The sequence below is a fragment of the Panthera uncia genome (assembly GCF_023721935.1).
Source record: "Panthera uncia isolate 11264 chromosome D3 unlocalized genomic scaffold, Puncia_PCG_1.0 HiC_scaffold_8, whole genome shotgun sequence".
In the NCBI taxonomy this organism is placed as follows: Eukaryota; Metazoa; Chordata; class Mammalia; order Carnivora; family Felidae; genus Panthera; species Panthera uncia.
Genome location: NW_026057586.1, coordinates 59,407,026 through 59,419,955, shown reverse-complemented (window position 1 = coordinate 59,419,955; position 12,930 = coordinate 59,407,026). Strand labels below are relative to the sequence as shown.

The following is a 12,930-nucleotide window of genomic DNA, read 5'->3' as shown; positions in this document are numbered from 1 at the left end:
AAGATTTCTCATTTCTTCCTTTTCAGTTTAGATGGAAAATAAAAACAAATATACGACCACAATGAGAATCTCTGGCCTATGAGACTGTAAATGCCCTTAAAACTGTCATCCCTCGGAGAATAGAGACACCATGATAAAGATGTCTCACTCTCAGTTCATGCTCGTCCTGTTACTGTGATAAATTCTTCTTGAATTAATCACTTCACATTCTTATCAATGGCACAGTGCAATAGTGGAGATGATACTCTGAGCTGATAAGTCGTTAAATGTCTAAACAAATCATCAAGTAGAAACCAAATCATAGCAAATCATTCTATCTTTGTTTGCTTATGATCCAGATCATTCTGGTAAGGCCAACCTATTGCTTGGTCAACTTTGATAAATCCCAAGAGAAAAAACTCTCTAAACAAAGAAATTATTGAGCAGGATCATTTGATACAATAATATATCTTGAATGTGTGGGGCTTGGAAGAATGAGAATTGCACAAGCTTGAAATATCAACATGTGCTCATTTTTGGAAGATTTTCCTAGAACTATTTATTGATTAATTGTTATTTTCTGATATAAACATTTAGTGCTGTTAGTTTCCCTCTCAGCACTGCTTTAGCTGTGTCCCACACTTTTGGTATGTTTTATTTTTATTTTTATTCAGCTCAATGTATTTTTAAAAGTATTTTCCTTGAGTCTTCTTTCTTGACCCATGGGTTATTTAGAAGTATGTGGTCTAGTTTCCAAGTGTTTCAAGATTTTCCTGTTTTTCTATTATTGGTTTCTACCTTGATCCCTTTGTGGTCAGAGAACACACTCTCTGTGGTTTCAGTTCTTTAATATTTGTTGAGGTTTGTTTTATAAGCCAGGATACGATTTGTCTTGGTAAATGCTTTGTGAACACTTGAAAAGAATATGTCTTCTGCTGTCTTTGGGTGAAGTATTCTATAAATGTTGATTATATCCTGTTGATTAATGGCATTGCTGAGTATTCTATATCTTTTCTGATTTTTCTGTCTAGGTGTTCTAGCAGTTGTTGAGATAGGTGTTCCATGCTTTTATTTTTAACCTACCTATACTGTAATTTGAAGAGAATTCTTTTAGATAATGTGTGTGTGTGTGTGTGTGTGTGTGTGTGTGTGTTTATGTATGTATAGTTGGGACATGGTTCTTTTTTTTTTTTTAATCTACTTTGCCAATCTCTGTATGGTAATTGGCATGTCTAAACCATTTAAATTTAGTGTAATTATTGATTTGTTAAGGTTTAGGTCTGCTATTTTCTATTTTGTTTTTTCATTGTTTCCTGTGTGTTTTTTTTCCTTTTTTCTTTTTCTTGTCTACCTGTTTGTTACTTGAACTTTTAAAAAATTCCATTTTGACTTGTCTATAATGTTTTTAAGTGTATCTCTTTGTATAGATTTTTAGTGGTTCTTCTAAGTATTATACATGTATAACTTATTGCAGTCTATTGATGTTGACATTTTATCAATTTGAGTGACATGTAGAAAACTTACTCCCTTGTAGTTCTTTTACCATCTTCTATTATAATAGAATTGGCTTAAATATTTCTTCTACATATGTTGAGAACCATGACAGAAAATGTTACAATTTCTGCTTCAAAATCAAACATAATTTAGAAAACTCAAGGAAAAGGAAAGTCTATTCTCTAATTTTTTTTGCTTTTCATCTTTCATCTGTCCTAATATTCCTCAGATTCCTTTTTTTTTATCATTTCCTCTCAGTTTCAAGAACTTTCATTAGCCATTACTTCAGATAGGTCTAATGGCGACAAATTCTCTTAGTTTTCCTTTATTTGAAAATGTGTTGGTTTCCCCTTCATTCCTAAAGGATATTTTTGCTGAATACAGGATTCTGGGTTGATAATCTTTTCTTTTAGCACTTCAGAAATCTTGTGACCCTTCCTTCTGGCCTCCACAGCTTCTGATAAGAAATCCATTGTCATTCAATTTGTTTTCCTTGTAACTAAGGTGTTATTTCTCTTTTACTGCTTTCAAAATATTCTCTTGGTTTTTAGTGTTTTAGAAATTTGATTATATTGTGTCTTGCATGCATTTCTTTGTATTTTTATTGTTTGGAGTTCACTCTGCTTCTCGAATCTTTAGGTTCAAGTCTTTTGCCAAATTTGGAAAATTTTAGCAATTATTTCTTTGAGTGTCTTTCAGTCCTACTCTCTTTATTCTCTTCTTCTGAGACTTTCATGACACAAGTATTCGGTTTTTTGTCACTGTACCACAAATCCCTGAAGCCCTGTTTATTTTGTTTTTTCAAAACAAAAGGTTTTTGTCTTTTGTTAGAATAGGATAATTTGCATTGTTCTATCTTTAAGGTCATTGACGGCTTTATTTGTCCTCTCTATTCTTCTGCTGAACCTATCCATAGACTTTTTAATTTCAGTTATTATATACTGAAGTTCTAAAATTTCCATTTGTTTCCTTTTTACTTCTTGCTATTTCTTCTATTTCTTTGCTGAAACTGTGTTTTTTATTTGTTTCAGATATGTTCATAATAGCCCAATGAAGCATTTTTATGATGGCTGCTATAAAATCCTTAAATAATTTCAACATCTGTGTCACCTCAGTGTTGGCCTCTATTAATTATCTTTTCTTATACAAATTGAGATTTTCTGTGTTCATGGTATGATGAGTGATTTTCAACTATATCCTGGATATTTTGGGTATTATAAGATTCTGGATCTTATTTAAGCCTTCTGTTATAGCAAACATGTGTGTGTGTGTGTGTGTGCGCGCGCGCACGTGTCTGTGTGTGATGTTATTGTTGTCATTCAGTTTATTTATACATGTAAGTCCCACATTGTTAATATTTTTGCATTAGATATTCAGTTATTTTTAAAGATATTAAAAGAAATGTGTCTGTTACATTTAATATCATTTTTATTATATCCATCACCCTTCTTTTCTTTGTGTACATCCAAATTTTCATCTGCTATCCTACTTTTTCTTCCTGACAAACTTTCTTCAGTATTGGTTGGCAGTGAATTATTTCAGCTTTTGTTTGTCTAAAAAGTCTTTGTTCTGTCTTATTTCTGTAAGATATTTTCTCTGGACACAGAATGCTGGGTTGATTGATTTTTCTTTCAATACTTTAAAATGTCTCTCAATCTTCTTTAGGCTTGATAAATTTCTGATGAGAAATTGACTCTAACTTTTAGATCCCCCCCCCCCCCCTGTGTAAGTTTTCTTTATTCTCAGGCTGCCTTCAAGATTTTCTCTTTTATCTGTATTTCTACAGTTTGATTGTGATGCACTTAGGTTTTTTTGTCTTTTTAAAAAAAAACCAGGGGAGGGCAGAGAGAGAAGGAGAGAGAATCCTAAGCAGTTTCCATGCTGTCAGTGCAGAGCCCCATGTGGGGCTCCAACCCACAAACTATGAGATCATAATCTGAGCTGACATCAAGAGTCAGAAGTTCATGACTGAGCCACCCAGGCATTCCTGTCTGTTTTTGTTTTCTTTTTTAAATCTTGCTTCAGTCCTGAGATTTTTATATACTGACTTACTAATTTAAATAGTTCTCAGCCTTCGTCTCTTCAAATATTTCTTCTGCCCATTCACTCTCTGTCTGCTATGTATTTGATATTGTCCTACACACTTTATATGTTTTATTCTTTTTATTTTTTGTTTGTGTGTGTGTGTGTGTGTGTGTGTGTGTGTTTGCTTTAATTTCTATTTACCTATATGTTTTCAAAGTTTTGTTTTTTTTAATCCTGCTATGTCCCGTTTTCTGATAAGCCCATTGAAGGATTTCTTCATGTCTGGTATCATGTGTCTTATTACTAACATTTCCATCTGACTCTGTTTTTGGTTTATATCTCTGTGCCCAAATCCCCATCTGTTCATGCATGTTGTTCTACTGTACTAGATTTAGCAACATATTTAAAATCTTTATTTAAATGTTTATTTAATTAAATATTTATTTATTTACAATTTTTTAATGTTTATGCTCTCAAAAAGAGAGCAAGAGAGACAGAATGCGAGCAGGGGAAAGGACAGAGAGAGAGGGAGACACAGAATCTGAAGCAGGCTCCAGGCTCTGAGCTGTCAGCACAGAACCCCCTCTGGGACTTGAACTCACAAACTGTGAGATCATGACCTGAGCTGAAGCTGGTGCTCAACTGACTAAGCCACCTAGGCGCCCCTAAATATTTATTTAAATATCTAACATCTTCCCTATAGTTCCCATATCTCAGTCATTTTTGGGTCAAGTTCTGTTGACTGCTTATCCTTGCTACTGCTTAATCTGGTACTGTAGGTGCTGGTCATTATCAAGAAAGGAAAGGGGAGGGGCGCCTGGGTGGCTCGGTCGGTTAAGCGGCCGACTTCTGCTCAGGTCACAATCTCGCGGTCCGTGAGTTCGAGCCCCGCGTCGGGCTCTGTGCTGACCGCTCAGAGCCTGGAGCCTGTTTCAGATTCTGTGTCTCCCTCTCTCTCTGCCCCTCCCCCGTTCATGCTCTGTCTCTCTCTGTCTCAAAAATAAATAAATGTTAAAAAAAAATTAAAAAGAAATGAAAGGGGAAAAAGCAGCATGATAATTGAAAAGGAAGACATAAACCTATCATTATTTCAGACATTATGATCATAAAAAATGCAATGGACCCAATAAAAACAATAAGAGAGTTCAGTAAGGTTACATTTCAAAAATCAATACCATTTTTCAAGCTGATCGACAATCAACTAGAAAATAATAGAAAAAAAGAAATTCAACCATGTAACAATATTGGTAAAGCATTAGAAAATAAAAAATCATGAGAAAAAGCTGTTTAGAAAAATGTTACAATTTAATTACATTTTGTGAAATATAATCTGAATATATGGACAATTAATCATGTTCTTGGAATGACTAATTTTTTGAGGATATTAATTCTCCCAACAGTGTTCTGTAATATCAAAACTACCTCAATCAAATGCCAGATATATATATTTAAGGCATATGGTAAACTTATTCTAAAATATACGTGGCATAATATTCTAATATTTAATGGTGTATGAAGACTTAAGTCAACTTTGAAAAAGAGGAGCACAGAAGTGGGATCTTGCTCTACAAGCTATTAACATATGCTTCAAAGACACAGTACTAAAATCAGTGTGGCTCTGGTCAAGAAAAAATAAAAGGCTGATAAAATGGCATAGAGCACTCAGATCCCTCTATACCTGGGAACTGACTATATGATAAGGTAGCAGTGTGGATCACAGGAGAAAGAGTGATTAAGTAGATGACTCCAGTGCTATACTGGCAAAACAAAGGGAAAAAAGGCCCACTTTTATAGCATTTGCTGATTCCCAAGCTATCAATACTCCCACCACAGCCAATTTCAAACTACCAACAATTAACAACCAACTTGCAAAATTTCTTAACATTTGACAATCAGCTCTGGTCACCTGGTATAAAGCTCATTAGGCTCAGATTCAGAAGGGACCTCAGCTACACCTTATAGGAGATTACCTGGGGAGAGCCACAGTTACAGATATTGGATATTACATGGTGGGTATTTATGCCATGATTCAGGTGTTAAGGATTATAGTGTGACTTTGAATGTTTAGCAATGAGCCAATTATGATTTGCTTTGGAAGAGCTCATTGGTTGAAACCTGCTGGCTGGAAATTTTTAGTCATGCCATTACAAAAGACAGTGGTTCTGTCTCACATTTAGGTCTTTCATCCATTTTGAACTTATTTTTGTGTATGGTATAAGAAAGTGGTCCAGTTTCATTCTTCTGCATGTAGCTGTCCAGTTTTCCCAACACAGTTTGGTGAAGAGATAGGAAACCATCAAAATCCTAAAGGAGAACATAGGCGGCAACCTCTTTAACCTCAGCCTGAGCAACTTCTTACTAGACGTGTTGCTGGAGGCAAGGGAAACAAAAGCAAAAATTGGGACTTCATCAAGATAAAAAGCTTCTGCATAGCAAAGGAAATAATCAACAAAACTAAAAGGCAGCCTACAGAATGGGAGAAGATATTTGCAAATCACATATCTGATAAAGGGTTAGTATCCAAAATCCATAAAGAACATATCAAACTCAACACAAAAAAAACCAAATAATCCAGTGAAGACGTGGACAGAAGACATGAATAGACACTTTTGCAAAGAAAACATCCAGATGGCTAACAGACACATTGAAAAGATGCTCAACATCACATCATCAGGGAAATACAGATCAAAACGGCAATGAGATATCACCTCACACCTGTCAGATGGCTCTTGCCCTGCTGATGGGAAGGCAAACTGGTACAGTCACTGTGGAAAACAGTATGTAGGTTCCTCAAGAAATTAAAAATAGAACTACCCTATGATCCAGCAATTGTACTACTGAGTATTTACCCAAAGGTTAAAAAAATACAGATTTGAAGGGGTATGTGCATCCTGATGTTTATGTTTATAACAACATTATCAACAATAGGCAAACTATAGAAAGAGCCTAAATGTCCATCAACTAATGAATGGATAAGATGTGGTGTGTGTGTGTGTGTGTGTGTGTGTGTGTAATGGAATATTACTCAGCCATCAGAAAGAATGAAATTTTGCCATTTGCAACAACATGGATGGAGCTGGAGTGTATTATGTTAAGTGAAATGAGTCAGAGAAAGACAAATACCACATAATTTTTAAAGTTTATTTATTTATTTTAAAAGAGAGAGAGAGAGAGAGCAGGGGAGGGGCAGAGAGAGAGGGAGAGAGAGAATCCTAAGCAGGCTCTGCACTGTCAGCACAGAGCCCAAGATGGGGCTCAAACTCACAAACCATGAGATCATGATCTGAGCCAAAATCAACTGTTGGATGCTCAACCAACGGGGCCACCTAGACGCCACCCAAAACCATATGACTTCACTCATATATGGAATTTAAGAAACAAAACAGATGGACATATGGGAAGAGAGAAGAAAGAGAGAGAGTGACACTTAACAATGGAGAATGAACTGAGGGCTGATAGAGGGAGGTGGGTGGGGGATGGGCTAGATGGGTGATGGGTATTAAGCAGGGCAGTTGTTACGATGAGCACTAGGTGTTGTATGTAAGTGATGAATTACTGCATTCTACTGTAACCAATATTGCGCTGTATGTTAACTAACCAGAATTTAAATGAAAACGTTTTAAAAAGGACAAGGGTCCTGACCCCTGATGAGTAACTCAGGAGAAGAACAGTTCCTAGGAATGACCTGATTACAATATGGGTTTCAGATTGTTGTGCTTCCGACAACACAGATGAAATGGAGAGAGACCAAAGAAATTGCAGAGGAGGCTAATTATTTGGATACTTCAGAAAGTGATGATTATAGATGGAGGGTTCCCTGGAGAGAAAAGGGGGAACAAATCTAAAAAGATGTAGTTATTAGGAAAGAGTGTCCAAGAACGTGAGAGGTGAGTCAGGGAAGGTGGGTCTGTGTATCAGTCTTTTCTTCCAAAGACACTGGGTGTTGGGTCTCCTGACTTTCTGTCCCTGAGATTCTGGAGGATCCTAAAGTGGTTGCCATTAAAAAAAAAAAAAAGGTGGCATGGAGGCAGATTCAGATAAAAGTTCTTTGTGGGCAGAACGTGGGTCCTTGGGTAGTAAGAGCCATCCCATAGAGCCAGTAGACAGTGGCCCCAAGCGTAGGTGAAACCGTGATCAGCACTAATAGCTAACATGGACCGGGTGCTCTATGCCAGATACTGTTGTAATTGTCCTCTCAAAGTTGTCCTAAATGAGCCATAACTCACTTAATGCTCCTAATAATCCTGTGGGGTGAGTCTTTTTATTGTACCCATATGAGGAAGCTGTGCAGGACATCACCACTTAATGCCACCTCTCACGTGTGGGTGTCGGGGCATATGTCTCCATGCCTGCTTGTGACCTGTGCAAGTTACTTCCTCCGCCTGTATCTTCCCTTACTTCCTCATCCCTAAAAGAAGTAGGCATGCCAGAAGAGAGAACAGGACACTGTGGCAGGGCACCAGCTCTTAGCCAAAAGAATTGCCAGTCGGGGGTGCCCGGGTGGCTCAGTTGGTCAGGTGTCCAACTCTTGATTTGGGCTCAGGTCATGATCTCACAGTTCATGGGTTCGAGCCCCATGTCAGGCTCTGCCCTGACGGCGTGGACCCTGCTTGGGATTCTGTCTCTCTTTTTCTCTCTCTCTGCCCCTCCCCTGCTCTCTCTCTCTCTCTCTCTCTCAAAAAATAAATAAACATTAAGAAAAAAAAAAAAGAATTGCCAGTCATCAGCTGGATGCCCCCCAAAATTTACTCTGCCTCTCTGCCTCTCTGGGCGGCTATCTCGATGAATCCACACAAACCCTGCACTCAGTGCCTCTGGCATCTCTATTTTCTTCACAAAAATAGTGAGGCTCAGAGACGGAAGGGAGGTCAAGCAAGATGAGGCACCCACAGTTGTCTCAATAATTCCAAGCCTGGCTCTTCAACAGTGAACCGCTTGGTCCCCCCCTAAAACTCTCCTGTGATTCTGACGCCCGTTACATCTACTTTGCAGAATTGGTGAGAGGACGAAATGAGGCAATGCTACCAAAAGAGTTTTGCGAACCAAAACCCCCGTGCAAAGAGGAGGTGTAACCGTGGCGTACGGACGCATCCTAGCTCTGCAGCATGTGATGAATTTGCACACGTCCTGGGCGGCTGGAAGTACTCGGCTCCGGGTAGAAATGAAGGAAAACAGACGAGCATCTGCTGAAGGCCCCATTCCAAGTCTGGGAGACTTGCGAACGGAGAAGAATACAAAACGATGGCTACCAAATTTCTAGGGCTCTTCCTCAGGCCTTGGAAGCGGTTTACTCTGATTCTGCAATTGGAAGCTGTGTGACCCCGGGGTGATCACTTAACCTGTCTGAGACTCAAGCCTCCAGCTGGACAAATGAAGATAGTTATAGCTAACTTCAGGAGTGAGTTTCCTTGAAGCTAAATATTTGCTCTCCCTTGGAATTATGATGGGGTGGCCTGTGTGACTCAAAATTGAAATGCTAAGAGATTGACAGTGGAAATAGGTGAATAAAATGATAAGCGAGTGTCTAAGGGGGTATAAGCACGTAGAAGCAATGCTGAAATTTAGGATGGCTGTGAACAGACACCCCGAAGGGAAATATGAACACCATCCAATAGGAATCTAAGAGAAAGTGACCAAGCAGTGGAACAGACTAGGGCAAGTGCACTAGTTAACTCAAGAACGCCCATCCTGCTCAGGTCGAAAGCTTCACGTCAGGGTTTGAAATGATTCCTGCCAAGAGCCACAAATGGAAGGGGAGACAAGACGCCCAGTCCCCAGAGGAAGGAGGAGTCACTGAGAGCATCGTGCAGAGAAAACAGGAGGCCCCAATGCTGAAAATTTTAATGTGTGATATTAAGAAAATAAATCAGATTTTTGGAACCAAAATCACCTTAATCGTTACTCTAGTCATGTTTCCATTGCTCAAAACTTTTGTCGAGAAATCTTGAGACCCTGATGTAGGTTCTGCCGAATACCTAAAGTGATGGCAAACCTTTCTTACTGGTGTCTAGATTTGTGGTATAAAATCAAATCTTTTTTTTTCTTTTTTTTAGAGAGAGAGAGAGTGCACAAGTGAGGGAGACAGGCAAAGGGAGAGAGAGAGAGAGAGAGAGAGAGAGAGAGAGAGAGAGAGAGAGAGAATCTTAAGCGGGCTCCACGCTCAGCACAGAGCTTGTGGTGGGGCTCGATTCCATGACCCTGGGATCATGGCCTGAGCCAAAATCAAAAGTCAGACACTTAACCAACTGAGGCACCCAGGCGCCCCCAAAATAAAATCATTTTGAGCAGGGTCTAGGTGATAAAGGTAAGGGGAATATCTGAGTGATAACATTTTTTGGCAAAAAATAAAAACAAAATAAGAAAGAAATAAGTATAAAGTTGTAAGACAGATCTGTGGGCGTGTTGTTAATATCCCAGCATTAATGATATTCCCCAAAGAAGAACAGAGGTAACCTATTAAAATACCTTCACCGACTCCTAAGGTAGCTAACCTCAGCTGGAGAACTCCCGGTGTGTTTCCTTAAAAAGGGAAATAACATTTAATGAGCTGTAAAGCTATTCTCATACCCAATGTCTTCGTATATGAGGTGGAGTTACTAATATTACCTACTCACAAGGTTGAAGCTTAAATGACCGAATGTGAAAAGCAGTTAGCATAGTACTTGGAATATATTAAGCACTTAATCAATGTTAGCTAACGTACCGTTGGTGTTCCGCACCCTCCATTTTCGAGTCACCCTGCTGGGAGCAGCTACAAATTACCTTATTTAATGCACTCGTAACCACCCAAAGAGTTAGAGATTATAATCTTCGTGTTTCAAACTGCAATCCTAGAGCTCGTTAAAGAGTACCAGGAGTGAGTAAGTGGTGAGCGGCAGGATTCCAGCCTGGGTCATTGTGGTTCCATTTTGCTCAGCATTTTTATTTCATATTCCCTATTTCTCATGTGTGCTTTCATGTTAATACGCAGTACTGTTTCATGCAACTCTGCAGATGTAGGCAGGTGAGATGTTACTCTCCTCTCTACAGGTGAGGAATTTGACGAGGTTCCCCTCGCCTACCACATTGGGGAACCTAAACTTGAACCCACGTTGATGACCTTCCAGTCCAGAGTACTTTCTAGACTGGCGCCCACACTTTCTCTCATGCCAAGTCAACAAACAAGGTTAATTTGTGGCTTTCTATGCTGCAAATCAAAATTCGCAACCCTCGCTTATTTCCTGAAAGGGGGCCCTAAAACATCACGCAATAACAAAAGAGGCATGGAAATATCATTTACTGGGATATCTTTGTGAGGAGCAGGGAAGGATTTGGCAAATCACTTAACAGCGGGAGCTGTTATAAAATGGTTGTGGGAAATGGTCAAAGTTCTTTTTAGAAAAGACCTGCCGATTCATCTGCTTGCTTTGCTACAACTTCCCATTTCAAATTTCTATTTTCCTATATGAATTCAGAGTCTTGTCTGCTCAGTAGGAAATGATCATTGCTGGGTGCAGTGCATGAAATTCTCAGCACGTGAAGCTGTCTTTGATGGGGTCACTTTTGGTCCGTTGTGAGGCACCTTACCAGGTCTCTCTTACCGTGCTTAGACAGATTTAGCCAGGCATCAGTGACCAGTCATTTGCAACATATGGATTATGCCATCACCATGGGTCACAAACCTTGGCACACTACCATCACTGTGGTAGTGCAAATCTTTTTTTTATAAATGCATATTTATTTTTGAGAGACAGAGAGAGAGAGAGAGAGCGTGCGAGCACGAATGGGAAAGGGGCAGAGAGAGAGAGGGAGACAGAGAATCCAAAGCTGTGCTGTCCGCTCAAAGGCTGATGTGGGGCTTGAACCCATGAACCGTGAGATCATAACCCGAGCCTAAGCTGAACTCTCAGCTGACTGAGCCACCCAGGTGCCCCAATGGTAGTGCAAATTTTTAACAGCTGTTCATTTTTTTAACTCTCATAGAATGGTTCTAGCGTGTGGATGTTTCTGGTGTTTACACTATTGAGTAAACGGTCTCTGTTTTCTTTGGGGGACGGAGGTGTCATTTGGTAAAAATGACACTTATGACACTTTGGGCTCCCTGGCGACTGGTGTACCTAGAGGATTAACAATGACCTAGACCTTTGAGCATTTCTGTGCTTCTTTGAGGGCTGAGCCATCCAACTTTATGCTGTGGGACTGTGCCAGTGGGAGTCCTCCATTAAAGCTGGGCTTCGTTTGTATTGTATGTTCACGAGACATCTTTACTCTTCTGACGATATCCACCTTCCGGCTCACCTGGAAAGTTCTATGGCTTTGCATTTGTTAACAACAATTTCCATAGCTAAAGAATTAAGACAAATCTGGACTCTGTTTTTTTAATTGGTTAATGTTTAAAACAACTGGGCCTAGATATTTGGGTTGAACAAAGAGGTCTGTTTGGTTAGTCAGTGCTTGGGGCGAGTGCCTTCATTAGTAAGCACATACTTACATTAGTTTCAGTAAAAACACATTTGTTTGTACAAACGTGGAACAGAATAGGAAAATGTTTACAGCATCCCCATTTGCCAACTCAGAAAGGACTTACCCTGCAGACAAACAGATGAGTCGAACTTCTCTTACCCTCCCCCTGTGTATTAGCATGGAAAGTGGCTCTGTGGGGGAAATTTGGAAACGTTGGATTTGCCTCTTACCAGGAGCCCTGGCCATCCCAAATCGGAGGGGTCTCCTCCAGCATCCTTGACAGGTGCTTCTCTAGCTCTTCCTGAACAAGTTCAAAGACGGAATCCCTTCCTCCTCAGAGAAGGGCGTTGCTTTTGTAAACAATTCTGCTAGAATGCTCTTTTCACATTGATGCAAAGCCTGGATCCTTATAACCTCTTCCTATCTGTTCCAATTCCGTCATCTGGAGCCACGACCAAAACAAAGTTTTTTCCTCCTCCAGACAATAGTACTTCAAACATTCGAAGGAAGCTCTGCCATCCACCCTTTGTGTTTTGTCTCCAGTAAACATTTAGTTCTTTACATATTTTTTTCTAAGACGTGCTTCCTAGTTCTTGCACAATCCGGGGGAAGCCCTTGGGGTTGGCCCGGTCCAGAGACAAGGGCACCCCTTCACCTTGAATTCCTTCTAGGCTGCAAGTACCTAGCCCCTGATTAGAGTCAGGAAATAATTGCTTTTGAACCTAATATTATCACTAGCAGGTTATGGAAATGTATCTGATCTGATCTTCTGGCTCTGATCAATCAGTAGTTGGTAGAGATGTATGTTCTGAAATCCTACATGATTTAGTTGCTACCGCTTCTCCTTCTCCTGCAAAGGTAGTGTGGATGGGCTCGGCTGGCACTCGCCTAGGGCTGAGGCGAAGTGACGTGAGGTGAAGGAAAGCCAGAAAGCCCATTTCTTCGGGGGGATATGGAGGCGAGAAGACGTTCACAGGAGGCTGCCAGGTG

The 12,930-nt window shown here is 39.8% G+C and overlaps 1 protein-coding gene across 1 annotated transcript in view; it reads right to left on the bottom strand.

The window, feature by feature from the left end:
- APCDD1 (APC down-regulated 1) overlaps window positions 1–12,930 on the bottom strand; it is a 109,132-nt gene that overhangs the window by 86,723 nt on the left and 9,479 nt on the right. Inside the window, exons 5-6 of the mRNA XM_049619569.1 lie at window positions 12,777–12,880; window positions 12,171–12,241 (exon numbers count right to left, since the gene is read on the bottom strand). Of these exons, the coding sequence (XP_049475526.1) occupies window positions 12,171–12,241; window positions 12,777–12,880 (175 nt within the window). The remainder of the gene's footprint in view (window positions 1–12,170; window positions 12,242–12,776; window positions 12,881–12,930) is intronic.